Below are 15,556 nucleotides of genomic sequence, written 5' to 3' on the forward strand. Positions count from 1 at the left end.
CTGTTGCTCCATCTGCTCCAGTCTCACTGGCCTGATTCTTCTTCCAACATCCTGGATATGCCCCAGCATAGGACTTTGGCAAAACTGTTTCCTCTGTCTGGAATGCTCTCCCTTTTGATATTAGCATGACTAAATGCTTTTGTTTCTTCTAAACCATTTGTCAGTGAGAAACACTCTTGCCACCTTACTTAAAATTCATCTCCACCCCTCACCATTCATCACAACCACCGATACATAGCCCAGATCTCCTTCTGCTTCACTATTTTTTCCCACAGGATTTACCACTTTCCCACATGATACATTTTTTTCCTACTAATTTTATTTATTGTTTGTGTCACAAATACATGAACTCTGCATAGGCAGGAATCTTACTTTTTTTATTAGCAAGTCCACTGCCCAAAAATACCTATAATAGTGCCTGTCTTTTAGTAGATTAAAAAATATATGTTGAATAACATAATCTAATCAATTTGTTTACAAATTAAACTGATCTCTCAGTGTTGTTGTAAAGCATTGATATTCCTTGGTTTTATATAGGTTTGGACTCCCATGGCCTTCTTTATTCTTTAAAAACCACCCCCAAGTCCCCAAACTATTTTGAAGGAGAAGATAACAAAATACTGGAATATGTGCTTGAGTGTTTAACTGACTACAACAAAACAAATAACCACATCCTTACATACATATGAAAAGACAGAGAAATCTAGAAACTACGACCTAGACCATTATGGTTTGGTTCTTTCTGACAGAGCTATCTGTGATTCACATGCCTTTTCAGGAATACACTCTAACCTTGAAACCTAGTTGTGCAAATATGTGGTTTGATTCCAGTCCATACAAAGCAAACAAAAAAAGTTACAAAAATTCTACAGTTAAGGTGAGCTAATAGATAGAAAATATCTGAATCAGACTAATTTTTTTGAATATTATGCTGCTGCATATTCAGTATTTATTCATACAGACAAAAGCATAAAAAATTGAATGAAATTAACATGGATACTTTAGTGCAGTGTTCCAGTTATTTTTGTCATTTTTCTAACCTTTTTCTTCTAATGAATCCTTAATCTATGCTATAACTATGTTTATTTTCACTTACAGCAAAGTTTTGCGGTGACCCTGGTATACCTGCCCAAGGAAAAAGAGAAGGCAAAAGCTTCATATACCACTCGGAGGTTTCATACAGCTGCGGTTCCCCTTTCATATTAGTGGGGTCAAGCACCAGACTATGTCAGGCAGATGGCACTTGGAGTGGTTCGTCACCTCACTGCATCGGTAACATTGATTAAAGGTTGATTATAATTCTGGAATTCCTGGGGAGTAGTGACATCATGGTTTTCTTTTTTTTTTATCTTATAAACTATAGTTGCTAAATAATTATGATTATAAATTTTAAAGGAATGTTATGTTTTTAATCTTTATTTTAGAACCCACTCGTACCTCATGTGAAAACCCAGGAGTACCACGGCATGGATCTCAGAACAATACATTTGGATTTCAAGTGAGAACTTTGAATAAATACATCTGTTTAGTATAAAACTAGATCAAAAAGCTCCTTTGGTTCACGTGCATATAATCCTGTGGGCTCCAACAGAAAAATAAGTATAGCCATATTCATAAACATTTCTAAAAGGTAACAGGCAATAAGAGTGGAAGCAAATCAGGAAAAGAAAAATATGCTTCAAGAAAATAGCCTCACTGACCATAAGAAGAAAAGAAAAGAAAAGAAAAGTCGGAGCTATCCAAGCACAAAAAAAAATCCATTAACAGTAGTTAGTATGTAAGAGAGGGTGAGAGCGAGGAAGTAAATAAGTTGACCCTACAGAGGTGTGGGGGGAACCGTGAGGAAAAGTAAGTATGAAAGAGATTAAAGGATAAACTTCTGAGATAAAGATTCAACAAATACATGAAAATGCACTTATTCAATAAGGCAATAAGACTAAAATGGTTTGTCTTATGTATAAAATACTGAAATATTTTTAAACACTGTCATTGATATGGAACATTTCTGAAAAAATATTTTAACCATAACCTATTGTTACAGAAAACATAGTTGGATTGTTCTATTGGAATTCTTTAGCATGCCCAATCCTGTGTGGCTGACTTTATTTTCTCTTTTTTCAATTTAGATTTTATGTACAGATTCAGCAAGGTTTTCATTTCAGGGGCCTAAAGGGAGCCGAGGTGCTCGCTGATTCCAAAAGGAAATTGCCAGTTCACACCATTACCCAGTTGCCTTGTGTTGCAGGGTTTTCTAAATTGTGTGTTTTGTGTGAAGTTCAGTGTGAACCTCAAGAACATCAATTTTTAAAGGGAATACTCATCAAAGGTGCCATATTTTTGTTACTAAAAATAGTTTCCAGGCACAGTATGAACATTGATTTGACAGCATCTCCAATTCTGGTTTGCCTGAGGCCTATCTAGATGATACACAAGTATGAAAAAGTGTCTCAGTATCTATTTTGTTGGTTTTTAAGAAAAATTTAGATTCATATCTCTATAAAAGCTTTTAGTAATTGATCTAAATCTGAGGAACGGACCACTAACTAAACATCATTAGTCCTCATCACACAGGTGAAGAAACCGAAATAGAACGTGACTGGTTTGATCACAGAGCAAATCAGGGACAATATCCTGACAGAATACAGAATTTTGTTGGTAATCTCTGTGCACTAAACCAGGTGATTTTCTGAAGAGTATTAGTCGTGTCTAGTAAATACCCTTTGCGATCATGGAAATGGAAATAAGCAAGAATGAGTTTAGAATAATCATCCAATTAAATGAATAGAATCATTAACTCTACATTTTAAGAATTCTGTTGTAATCTTTGAAAAACGTTATCACAAAGTTATCCTAAACCTGAATTCAGATTATTTGGCTAATTAACGTATATTTGATCATAATATTCTTTATAGATAATTATGAATAGATTTCAAATATGGTAAGAGCTAATTATTTATAATTATATTAATCTCTATTAAAATTACAAATGATATACTGAGTACTCAGTAAGTTAAATTATGAACATAACTTTCTTACATGCATATGGTAGGTATGTGTGTATATATGTATATGTGTACTATTTATATTTACTAAATCTGTATAAAGTTTACAGAATAAAAGTTTACATAACTCACTAATGCCAATTTATTAGAGGATTCCAAATGGAGTCCTGGAAAAACATTCTTACTGTTTGAGAAAATTCTTTCTGCTAGTAACAGATATTATTTTGAGTAGCTTAAGCCTAAAGGCATTACTAGCCATGTACAGGTATGTTGGAAACCCTAAGAGAAAATATTTAGGTGACCCATTGAGTCCTAATATAGGAACTAGACAACAGTACTCATTTTTTCCACTACTCTGTTTACCTACTCCGTTTTTCTCTCTGCAGATTGACCATATGGCTAAAAGGTGCATTATTTCTATTTACATCTCAGTCACATACCAAAACTGAATAATTATCTCAGTCTCAGTTCTAAATTTCTAGAAAAAGAATCAGAATGTCTCAACTTTTGTATCCACCCCTGGTTTGATCAGGTTGTGTGTAGTAACTTAAGTAAAATCACAACAGTTAAGACACTTACTTCTGGGAGGGACAAAGAGAGAGTGAGAAGTTACAAATTGTAGAGGCACTCAAATTATTTTCTTTATTTTTTTAATGTGTATATTTGTTCACTCTCTTTTTCTACATAGACTTATATAGAAGATTCTTGTGTGTGTGTGTGTGTGTGTGTATATATATATATATAAATTAACATGTAAAATATATCACCTGTTGCTAGAGATGATGAAAACCCTAGCATTAAAAAAGTATTCAGTTTAAATTCTCTTATTTCCAAAATACTGTAAGTAGGAACTCTCTTTGGCTAAAAACAGATTGGTAGTGAAGGGAGTAGCTGTCAGAATGATTGATACAACATCTAGATTAGTTATGGAGCAAATGCCAAACATGCATATTTCCAAGTTAGGAACTATGCAGGATAATTCAGTTAAATAAATATGTAATGTTTGAAATTAGGCACAAATAAATACAGTGATGAAAATTCTAGCACTTTAAAAACTTCTTGGAAATGTAGATTCTTGGGCCTCTCCCAGATCTACCCAGTTAGAAACTCTTGAGGAGGCTCAACTATCTGTGTTCTGAAAAGTCCCCCTGGTGATTATAGTATCTGCTAAAGTTTGAAAACCACAGCCTGTAGAAAAGATACTGAGCCATGATGTATAAGTATGAAAGAGAGAAAAGGACAGCTTGAGAGAGATTTAGGAGGTAAAGTTTCCAACATTTGGCAGTAGATTAAATGAGGAGAGATTTATACGTAAAAAGGCAGCACCATTAACTGAGAACCAGCCTAAAGTAAGATTGCCACATTGATAGAGGTGATAGGCTTTGTACAACTGATTTGACTGAACAGAATTGCAACATCTCCATGCTTAGTCACATAATCTAGACCATATGAGGAAGTCATATTGCACATAGTACAAGCTTCATGGAGCATATGAATGACATGCTCTGGAATACAAGGTGAAGGAGGATTCCATTTCTATTGAATGCAGCATGAACGGTGCTCTCTGAAATGGAGCAATGTAGTAGCCCTGGAAAAAAGTGGGGCATCCAGAGGGTAAGAAATCTCCAAAAGGCTAAGGTGAAGGTTTCATGGAAGACCCAGTGTGAGTTATCTGGAAGGATAAAGGTTGCTGTCAGAGAATGACTCGTAGAACTGAATGTTGCTAGTAGAGCGTGGCCCTGGATGAGCATGAAAATGAGAAATGGTGGAATTTACCTTGTCTTAAGATCCAAATGGAATCTTGTACCAAGGCTTACCTCATGTTACTTTAGCAAATGGGCAAGGAAGGAAACAGGTTCTGTGTGATAAGCCATAAGACAATGATTGATTATTCTCAGACTCCAACTGCTGGAGAAAGCTGACATGGCAGACCCTAAATATCTATCCCTGTCTTGTCTTCACCTCTAATGATTGAATAAATACTGATGATTTTTCCTTGTAGTATATTTTGCGTAAATGACTTCCCCACATCTACATCCAGTTTTATCCATGAGAATCTGAAATGGTACTGCCAGCTCATAATTATAACTAATGTTTGTCATTCTTTTTAATAGTTTCTCCTTACTATGACTAGTTTAATTTTCCAAAGATAGTATTTGTTTTTTGTATATAAATTTTACTTGTTCTGAAAGCTTTAGCAACTTTGTTTTTCTTTTTAAAAAAGATTTCAAATGTCAGAGCCTGTCATTTGAGACCCTTCAGAAACTGATTCTTGCTTATGTCCCTGATATAAAAATTATGACTGGAATTTATTTAAAACTTAAGTGCCATTCTTGGGTGGAGTGGATTATATATCCTATTTAATTTAATCCTTAAAACAAATCTCAAGACAAATAACATGTCATTTTAGTTATAAATGGGAAATTAATTCTTAAAAAGGAGATATACCTTATCCAACTAAGATCAGATACAAAGTTAAAGCCAAGTACAAATTGTTTTCTTTTTTACTATACATTGTTGCTTCCCACATTACCCCCAACATAATCAAGTTACTGTGTGAACTATCCATTCCAGGAAATCAAATGTGCTTTCATTTTTTTCCTGAACTATATGACATATAATTTAACCTCTGTGCATTTTCTCATCATGTTATCTTCTCTAATTTTACATCAGTTGACCTCATCAAAATCGCTTGGATGGTTTGTTAAAACACAGATTGTTGCTCCTCATCCTAAGAACTTCTTATTCAGTGTGTCTGTGCCCATGTCCCAGAATTTGCATTTCTAACAAATTTGTAGGTGCTGCTGAGGTTGTTGGTCTGGGGACCACACTTTGAGAACCAGTGTTCTATGTATTTGCATAAATTCCACATCTTTTAAAGCTTAGTGCAAATGGCATGTCTTCCATTGTATATTTTTGTTCCTCCACAACCTTCAGTAAAAACCTTTGCATCTATTCTCATATTGCATTTAATATCTTCCATATTTCTTTGCCCCTCATGTACAACATAAGTTATCTTTATTTCCATATCTATCTTTAACCATTTTCACTTATCTTTATTTAACTATCTTGTATTCATATGTAGCTTATTGGTCTTTGGTATTTTATATATTTTCTTCATATTACCATGGTAAAACATTTGGCACCTACATATACTTTGAGCACTCAAATATTTGGTGATGATATATACACAAAGAGATCTAGGTTTTTTCTTGAGTCTTGATTTTTTTTCCCAAATTTTAAGTCATATTTCAATTTCTTTTCTTTCCAACTGCAACCATGCAGAATTTCTATTGAAAGCATTTTCTGATCCAAGGATTTTTCTATTTGTTACTGAATTTGAAGTTGCATTGGTACATGTGTTTTTCTCTGTAATCTGCTGTAGGTTGGTAGTGTTATACAGTTCCATTGCAAAAAAGGACACCTTCTCCAAGGGTCTACAACACGCACTTGCCTTCCTGACCTCACATGGAGTGGCATTCAGCCTGAGTGTATACGTAAGTATTGTGGCTAAGGTATTATACTTACCATGGGTAAGAAATTTTTATGCATTTTTTTCTTCCAAGTGTGAAAATAAATGAAAAAGTAAATACAAAAGATGTATCACATTGGGATTTTTAGATTATGATAAAACATAATTGATGTATATAATTTTATTACTATATCAAACCCCATGCCCATTAGGGAACATTCTTTCTAAAGAAGCCAGAAGGCTTGGGACACAGTTTTGTTTTTTTCACCAACTCCTTGTAATTGTGGTGTTCAGTCATCTGGCAATTTTAGATGATGATTTAGCTTCTAAAGTCATAGATCTACCCCTGTGAAACAGAAGTACTCTGAAATACAGAACACAATGACTCTTAATATTTTGTCAGTTGTGAAACTGAGAATCTGAGGAAAGCTAGAAACATCCATGAAAGGAAATATGAATGAACACCTTGATCAAAAGTTTCAATACTATTTCAGGATTTCCTGGTGCTTCTAAATGTGCCCTGACCTTAAGTTGAGACCACTTGTTGTACAGATTAAATAAGAACAGAGCCAGGTCATTAAGCAGTCTTGCTGACTTATAGTTAAAATAAATTTCAGCTGGTGAGTTATTCATCTCTTCTTTCTCTTGCACCTCCCTCTTTCTCCTTCCCCATTTTGTAAAATTATGAGCCTCTTGGGAGAATAAATAAAGAGTAACAGGAGTGAAATACCCATCAGAATGGTATCTAGCTTTTAGGATTTGCTGAAGTCCAAATAAGTCCTATGAATTGACTCTAGCCCTGTCCAGAACCACCCAAATAATCGTGGGCATCCTCATGGACCTGCATATACTGAAAAGCAGAAGAACATTCCACTAAGTCATGTCACATCCTGGTTGGCTTATATTTAAATATGAGAAAATTACTTAAAAATGAATTCTTCAGATTATTACTTTAGAATAGCTGTGTGGGATGTAACTAGGTAATTTCATAGTAAACCAGGGTTCTTTGATGACCTGTATTTGGGATATGATGATTTAAATAAAGGTAAACAGGTTCTATTACTGCAAAGCATCTCAACTTCTAATATGTGCATAATGTGGGGGGTAAGTTATAGCAGAGACAATTTGTATTTCTCCTTAGCAGTATTTCCCCATAAGGATGACATTTCATTAACTGGGTTATATTAAATATAAGCCATATAACACAATATTTTTTACATAGTGTTAAAGAAATGTTAGCTATTATTTATAGCTTTGTGAATCTCCAATGGGAAACAAATGGAATTTTTTCCAGACAAATTTGTCTACAGGACACTTTTTACAAAGAAAACCTTTTAAGGGTCTATACCCATGGAAAAATGATCAGAAATGCTTTCTGGTTTAGGGAGAAAATTCCTTATAACATCTATCTCTGATTGAGAAAGGAATTGTATTTATAAGTTACAAAACAATTGAACTAGGGGAGGTCCAAGAAGTGGCATAAATAGAATAGAACCAAAATGTAATAGAATCAAACTAGAGAATTAGGAAGGGAGGAAACATGTGGAAAAGGAGACAAGAAGTTCCGTGAATGAATACTACTAGCTTATGAAGCCAAAATATGGCCAGAAAATTCCATATATAAAAAATTACTCAATTTTACTTCCTACATTAGGAAGTATTGATATAAGAACAGCAAAATGAGCTGTGGTTATATTTAACCTTAGAAAACATGTTTTCAATGAAAAATAAGTATGATAAATAAAAAATATAATACTTGATAAACTCATATAGAAAATCTGAGTTTGGCAAACTTTAAAATGTATCTTACTGCGGGACTTCTTAGATCCTTTAAAATGCGAATTTTCATTGTAACTCTCTGAAAGGGTGATATAATATGATTTATGAGCTTACTTATCCATGGTAAGTCTTTTTTTCCCTCTCAGTTTACTTGTTAACATCTGCCAGTGTTCCACAGATGATTGTTTAGGAAATGCTGCTCTATGAACTCATATTTATATTGATACATTTTCCTTGATTCATTGGAATAACTATGCAAAGGTATATTTACATAATAGCTTTAAATACCTCTAAAATACTGTGACTCCCATCTCAAAAGTTTCATAACATGACTAGAAAATATTAACATTTTTCCCTTTTCTTAATATAGCCCACAGCTGTAAACAACCAGAAACACCTGTCCATGCAGATGTAGTAGGGATGGACCTTCCATCCCATGGGTATACACTGATTTATACCTGCCAGCCTGGCTTCTTCTTAGCAGGTGGAACAGAGCATAGAGTGTGTAGATCTGATAACACTTGGACTGGAAAAGTTCCTGTTTGTGAAGGTAAGTTTTCTTTACAGAAAGTTTTTTAACAGAAGATGCTGTACTAGTCTGGTTTTCCTCAGACGCAAGAGACAAAAACTCAACTCAAATTAGTTTAGGAAGAAGGGATAATTTGGCCAACTCCAAGGGTAGGAGTGATGTAGATGCTTCTGAAACCTGGGGCATAGAAATATTATCAGGATCTTTTTATAGATTATTTTCCATGCTCTATTTTGTCTTCTTGCTTGTATTCTTTCTTCTAGTTCTCTGTTCATGGTAGATGTATTAGTTTTGTAGGGCTGCTACAACAAATTCCCACAAGATGGATAATTTAAAAGAACAGAAATTTATTCTCTCACAGTTCTGGAGGTCACCATCCAAAATCAAACTGTTGAACTAGGGGAGGTCCAAGAAGTGGCATAAATAGAATAGAACCAGGTTCTATTCTGGCAGGACCAGGTTCCCTCTGAAGTTCTCAGGGAAGAATTATTCCTTAGCTCTTCCTAGTTTCTGGTAGCTTCTGGCTGTGCTTGGCATTCCATGGCTCAGGCCTTCTTTCCTATGTATCTCTATATGTCTTCTCCTCTTCTTACAAAGATAATAGTCATTGGATTTAGGTTTCTTTTAGGATCATTTCACTTCAAGACTCCCAACTAATTACATCTTCAGAGACCAGTATTTCCAAATGAGGTCATATTTTGAGACTATTGGTGAACATGAATTTTGGAGTTACACTATTCAACCCACTTTAGCTGGAAAAATTGCTGCCTGCAGCGCTGGGTTCATACCCTTTCAGCAGAGCATCCCTGGTAGAAAGAGTCTTTTCCTAAAGACTGGTCAGGAAAACACTATGCAAGAGTCTGAATGCCAGTTTCTTCAAATCCATTACTTAGACAGAGTGATACAGTATTTTGACAAGCTCTTAATGAAGTGTCCACTTCTTGCTGCTTGACCAGGAAAATCCCCATCTGGCCAAGATATAGTGAGTTTGCCAGATAGAAAATGGTTATGATTCCAGAACAAGGAGCAAAGGAAATTTTCCTGGGACTCTTGTTAAGGTCATCAGTAAATTCCTCTTTTTTTTATTCTTTATTTATTTCAGGCCCTTTAATTATTTTTCCCTTGCAGCATCCACAAATGTTAATGAATTTCTCCCTCATGAAATGTTCTCACTCTCTTCTCTTAGCTAGAACACTACTCAGTTTTTTTTTTAATATTTCATGAAGATGAAGGATTAAAGGTCCCTTTGAATCCAGCAGAATTTCAGTAACTTTTTTTTATCTGTCTACTTCTCTGCTCATCATCACTCTTGCAGTAGTCTAACTCAGCATTATCTCTATTGGGATTTCTTCAGAAGCCTCTGAACTTCTCCTATATCAGTACCATTCCTTTCCAAATTTTTCTCCATCTTGCAAAGATGTTCTCCCAAGTCACTTCCCCTTTGAGCCTTTAAAAGATGTTACATTGTTCTTAGGAAAAAGATCTGAGTCTTTACATGGTCTACAAAAACTGCATGTCATAGCTCCTGTAACTTTGCAAGTGTCTCCAGTACCCCATGTGATTTCCTTACTTTGAGCTACATTTGGTTTGGCCTAAAACTTTAGAATTAAATATTGACCTTTGAGTCTACCCAATTTCTTGTGACACCATGGGCTACCTTCATAAATTTTTATTCTTAAACATAAACCCTACCTAAATTATTTCTGCCTTCAGTAAGAACATACCCTTACCCTTCAACTTCCCTGTTGTAATCAACTATTTCCAAGTTGGTTAATGCCTCTAAAATAAGAAATAGTATCCCAAAATTGTAAGGTGGCGCTAAACTTCCCCTTGTCCCACTAGATTATAATGGGGGTAATTACTGAAGTTGCAAGCTGGACGTCAGAAGTGTCAAGTGGGGACTGAGATCAACAGGACGTTAGGAGAAAACTGTATATGGCACAATAAAATTGACAATGCCTCATTATGTATGTGTGTGTGTTATTAATTATATTGTTTTGCAAACATTTTTCTTTCTTTTCACAGCTGGTTCCAAAATATTGGTGAAAGACCCTAGACCTGCACTAGGAACACCCAGCCCAAAGTTAAGTGGTTAGTAATTTAAGTTGTTTTCCTAGAAATCATGATTTCTGAAAATGATCTATTTTCTTGACAAAGTGACTTTTAACTTAGGAAAAAAATTTGTTATGGGAAAACTACGCATTTGACTATTTAGAATTTAGAATTTGAAAATTTGTATTACAGAATGTGGAATTTCAAGCAATGTAATACTGTGACATTTTAATATTTCAAAAATATTGCTTATAGGTCTCTCTATAAAATTTCCCTCCAAGAATATCTGCAAATGACTATAAAATAATGGTGCTGTTTTATTTTAAACAAAAAGTGATATGTTACATATAATCTGTAAATACAGATTTTTTAAAAAGGAACCAATATACTTGGTGTGAAAGTAAAATTTCAGTGACTTCTAGAACTTGTTCAGTTTATTTTCAATTATTTGACTTAAAAACAAATTTAAAATTTAGGTATTAAAATATGGGCTTTTATGTCCTACAACCTTAATGTGATTACTGTGTTATACATTCCCTACTATATGACTTTGGAAAAATTATTTCATGTATCTGAGCCTCCATTTCTTTATACTAAAGGAATAATGAATAGATTATTATAAAAGAGCTTCATGAAAATGAAATGTGAAGTGCTTAACCCATAGTAAGACCTCAATATATGAGATATTACTTTAAGTATTAATCAGTATTTGATTTACATGATATAAATGAAAAGCTACAAATAAAATTGAAGGCTTAACATCTAATCTGTACCTTGGAGACAGATATGGTCCAGTTATATTAGGCCAGGAACAGTGTTAGAATATAATTCTAGTTGTGTTTAGAAGTTTTCAACATATTTGCTATAAAGCTGGAGTGCCCATTTAAAAAAATCATTCTAAAACACTAATTTATTTAGCAATTAGTAAAAACAGACTGAATGCCACTAAGGCAATCAAATATGTCAGCATAGGGGAGAAGTTGAGCAATGGAGTCAGAAAGCCACAGTGGTCAGGCAGTGTCCAGAATTTTCCAGAGGAGGTGCTTTATCTGGGAGCAGATAGGTGCTCTGAATAATAGCTCCGATATATCAAATGTAAACCTGAACTGTCCTGCACAAAACATGGCCAATGGCAATCAATAAATAAATCAGGCAAACGAAAAAGGATATGAAAAACTAAACATACAATTAATAAGCTGGACCAAATATACATATATATTTCTTCATCAAACAATTGTAGAATATATATTTTCCTCAAAAGCACCATGGTGCAGCTATAACAATTGCTCATATATTAACTAATAAAGCTACAAAAATTTCAAAGCAAAATTAATGTTCAGATCTGATGTCTGACATAATGCAAGTAGTTAATAAGAAAATGGACATATATTTAAAATTCCTGAATGTTTGGAAGTTAACTAAATAAACAATTTTAATTAATAATTTGTGAATTAATGAAAAAATTAAAATGGATAACATAATATTGAAATTTAGCTATAGTAAAAAATCTAAATATCAAAACTTGGGGACTGTGGAAAAAGCAAGTCATGCAGGGAATTTACAGCTTTAAATGCTTTCATTAAAAGAAAGTCTCATAATTCATGAGTTAAGTATTCCTTTTAAGAGGATATAAAAAATTATAGCAGAATAAACAAAAGGCAGCACAAATCAATATAATAATAAAAATGAACAAAATAATCCCCAAGTAATTAATACATGAACCATTGCTAGTTTTTTAAATAAATGAACAAAGTAGAAAAATTGCTGGTAAGATTGATGAAGAAAGGCACAAAAAATAAATAATATAATGAAAAATGTAACCATAACTACATAAAAAGTAGATTAAATAAATTAAAAATATATTAATAGGAAACTATCAATAACTCTCAACTTTAAAGAAATTCAAAATGGGCAAATTACTAGGAAACTAATTAATCTCACTAGATTACTAGAATGAACTGTATCTGACTAGAACTAATTAATATAGGAAAACTTAAAATAATTCCATAACAAATAAAGCAGGAGTTAAAACTATTTCCACATAAAAAGAACTAGATCCATATGACCCCGTTTATGAGTTCCACCAAATTTTAAGGGACTTGATTATCCCACTTTTATAAAATCTCTTGCAGTCAAGAAAACTCATCCTATGGGTCCAACATAACTTTAATAACACAAAGACATTGTAAAAAAAGGGAAAATTACAGTCTTGTTTGACTCGAGATGTATAGATGAAAAAATACTACTTAAAATCTTAGCAAATCAAATCCAACAGTATAACAGAGATATTTTTGTGTGAAATAATCCTTAAAAGTAATCTATCACATTAAGAGATTAAAATGCAAACAATTAAGATCTTTATAATACTTACACAGAAAATATTTGATAAAATTTAACACCTATTTTTTATTTTTGAAAACCATAATAAATTAGAAAGGAAAGGAATTTCTTTGACCTGGACACAAGTATCTGTAAAACTTTAGAGTAAAAAATGTTATCATAAATGGGAAAACATTGTAAGCATTTAATTTAAAAGCATAAATTAGATTATTCCAAAATAACAAGAATGAAATTTGGCAGTTGTATGAAAGTCAGAGTACACAGCAATGCTGCAAAGCCTATGCAATAAAGTTTAAATGCAAAGATGTCTTGAAAAAAAAGGATCATAATCATCTTTGTCTTCCTCCTTTTCACTGATACTCACATCAGTGACAGTTAGGTGACATTTTAGAATTTACAAAGAACTACTAAATCTGCAATCTCAGGTAGATCTCAAAAAAAATAACAATAGAAAGAAGTGTTATTCCCATTTCACGTGGAGGTATAAATGACCAGATAGTATCTGCCTGTGTCATCCTGTCATGAGATACATTTCTCAGGTCTGTGTGTGGGACAGGGGAGGACGGTGGCGGTGGCATCCTAAAGCCCACAGGTGAAGTTCACCACGGCCAAGTTGTGTGTTCTTCCCAACTCTGTGTTCAGTGATATGTTGGCAGTCTGAAATCTGCCACTGTGGGAATATTTACACCATAGATCAGCAAATACTACAAATCAGTTTTGTTTGTTTCTGGAGAGCAGCTTGTTAACACTACCACAGTAATGATTAATCCTGATTGAATGTGCCTTACTGCTCCTGCTAACTCCTTTCTTTCACTATTTTCTCCTGCCACTGAGGTTCTCTTGGGTCTCCTTCAACCAACACCCCTTAATTCCCCTACACACCATGGACAAAATCATTAGGCACAGCAGATTTTTATTAAAGGTACCAGGGTAGCAAAGAGTATCCATAGTACAGGCCAGGTGTAAATAAACAATCAGAGAGACAACAGCTACGCTTATTTATTGAGTGCCCACTATTTTCTAGGCACTGCCATTAGAACATCCTTCTCCCTTGCTCCTCTTACCTCTACAACTAACAAGACTATTACCTCCAAATTCTTGATCTTTCTAATGCAGGGCAATTTACCTTGTAAATTCCTCCTGCCAACTTGTTTTAGGCACATTTTTTTTAAAAAACTAAAAACTCTTTAAAGTTCTTACCAAATCAAGGGTTTTTTTTAGGCATACACTGTATTAAATTTTATGCTCTGTATGTGCAGAGCATAGCTGTGTAGTTGGAGGTTGGGGAGGGAATGCCACTAGAATGAGCTCTTGGCAAAGGTCACAGAGCCAAGACTATGGATTTTCCATGATACTAACTACGTAGTAAGCTCTAAGGTCCAGTTCCCTTATTTTATCTGAAGAATAATAATAATAACAACAACAACTAACACTTAGCTAAGCCCTTCACACTCATTATTTCATTTAATCTTCCTAACAACTCTGGGTTAATGCCGTGTTAATCATGAGGAATTCAGGTTTACAGAGGTAATTTATGCAAAACCACATAATATATAAATTGTAGAGGAGGGAGTTAAATACAAGTAGTGTAACTCCAGTGCTTGCAAGTCTAACACTTCTGTTATATTGCTTTTTGAGTTATCATAGAAAAAATAATCATGTTCATTCAAATATTCAGTAAAAGCTTAAATCTAGAGTATATTTTTTGTCGATCCTCTATAGTCATTTGCTCTATTGATTTGCTATATATATATATATATACACACACACACAAATATATATATATATATATATATATTAGGGAATTAACAATTTGTATCTCCAGTCTCTGTTATTTGAATGGTAGGAAATGTGGTGTGGGTAGAGAGATCAGGTGACAAATTGTCAATAATTTATAATTTATTTGGAAAAAAAGGCTTTTCCCTAAAAATCATGTTGTTTCCTCACTCAACCAAATAAGCTCTGCTCCACTGAATAGTTGATTTCTGGGGATCTGCTTTATTGTGATGTATAGGATTCAAGGAAGCTTCTTTCAGCCTCTTCCCAGAATCTGAGTAGACTTTGACATACCTAAGTTATATAACTATAAATTATATAACTAATCTATGTAAATAGAATACTAAGTCTTATTTGGCTATATCTAAAATAAAGACATTTCTTCTTTAGATGAAAGTTTGAAAACGTTTAGAGTATTCTCTGATTCTACAACAGTTCATTGCTCTCCCATGAGAGGCAATTCTGGTGACAATTCTTTCATTTCTAAAAATACCTGTAAATCTCAAAGCTATCCATATGAGAGCCCTGTTTTTTTCCTCAGGCACACCTATTATTTTAGTAACTAAACTCAGCATTCTGTAAGGGGGACAGAGGAGTCCCCCCTTC

General features: G+C 33.7%; 1 protein-coding gene across 5 annotated transcripts in view; it reads left to right on the forward strand.

The window, feature by feature from the left end:
- The window catches only part of CSMD3 (CUB and Sushi multiple domains 3), a 1,218,504-nt gene that overhangs the window by 1,191,289 nt on the left and 11,659 nt on the right, over positions 1-15,556 (forward strand). For all 5 annotated transcript variants that reach the window (XM_057497816.1, XM_036876426.2, XM_057497817.1 and 2 more), the window contains 5 exons: positions 1,099-1,272; positions 1,425-1,498; positions 6,388-6,499; positions 8,624-8,803; positions 10,808-10,873. In XM_057497816.1, the coding sequence (XP_057353799.1) occupies positions 1,099-1,272; positions 1,425-1,498; positions 6,388-6,499; positions 8,624-8,803; positions 10,808-10,873 (606 nt within the window). The remainder of the gene's footprint in view (positions 1-1,098; positions 1,273-1,424; positions 1,499-6,387; positions 6,500-8,623; positions 8,804-10,807; positions 10,874-15,556) is intronic.

This window comes from Manis pentadactyla, chromosome 3, assembly GCF_030020395.1.
Source record: "Manis pentadactyla isolate mManPen7 chromosome 3, mManPen7.hap1, whole genome shotgun sequence".
Classification (NCBI taxonomy): domain Eukaryota; kingdom Metazoa; phylum Chordata; class Mammalia; order Pholidota; family Manidae; genus Manis; species Manis pentadactyla.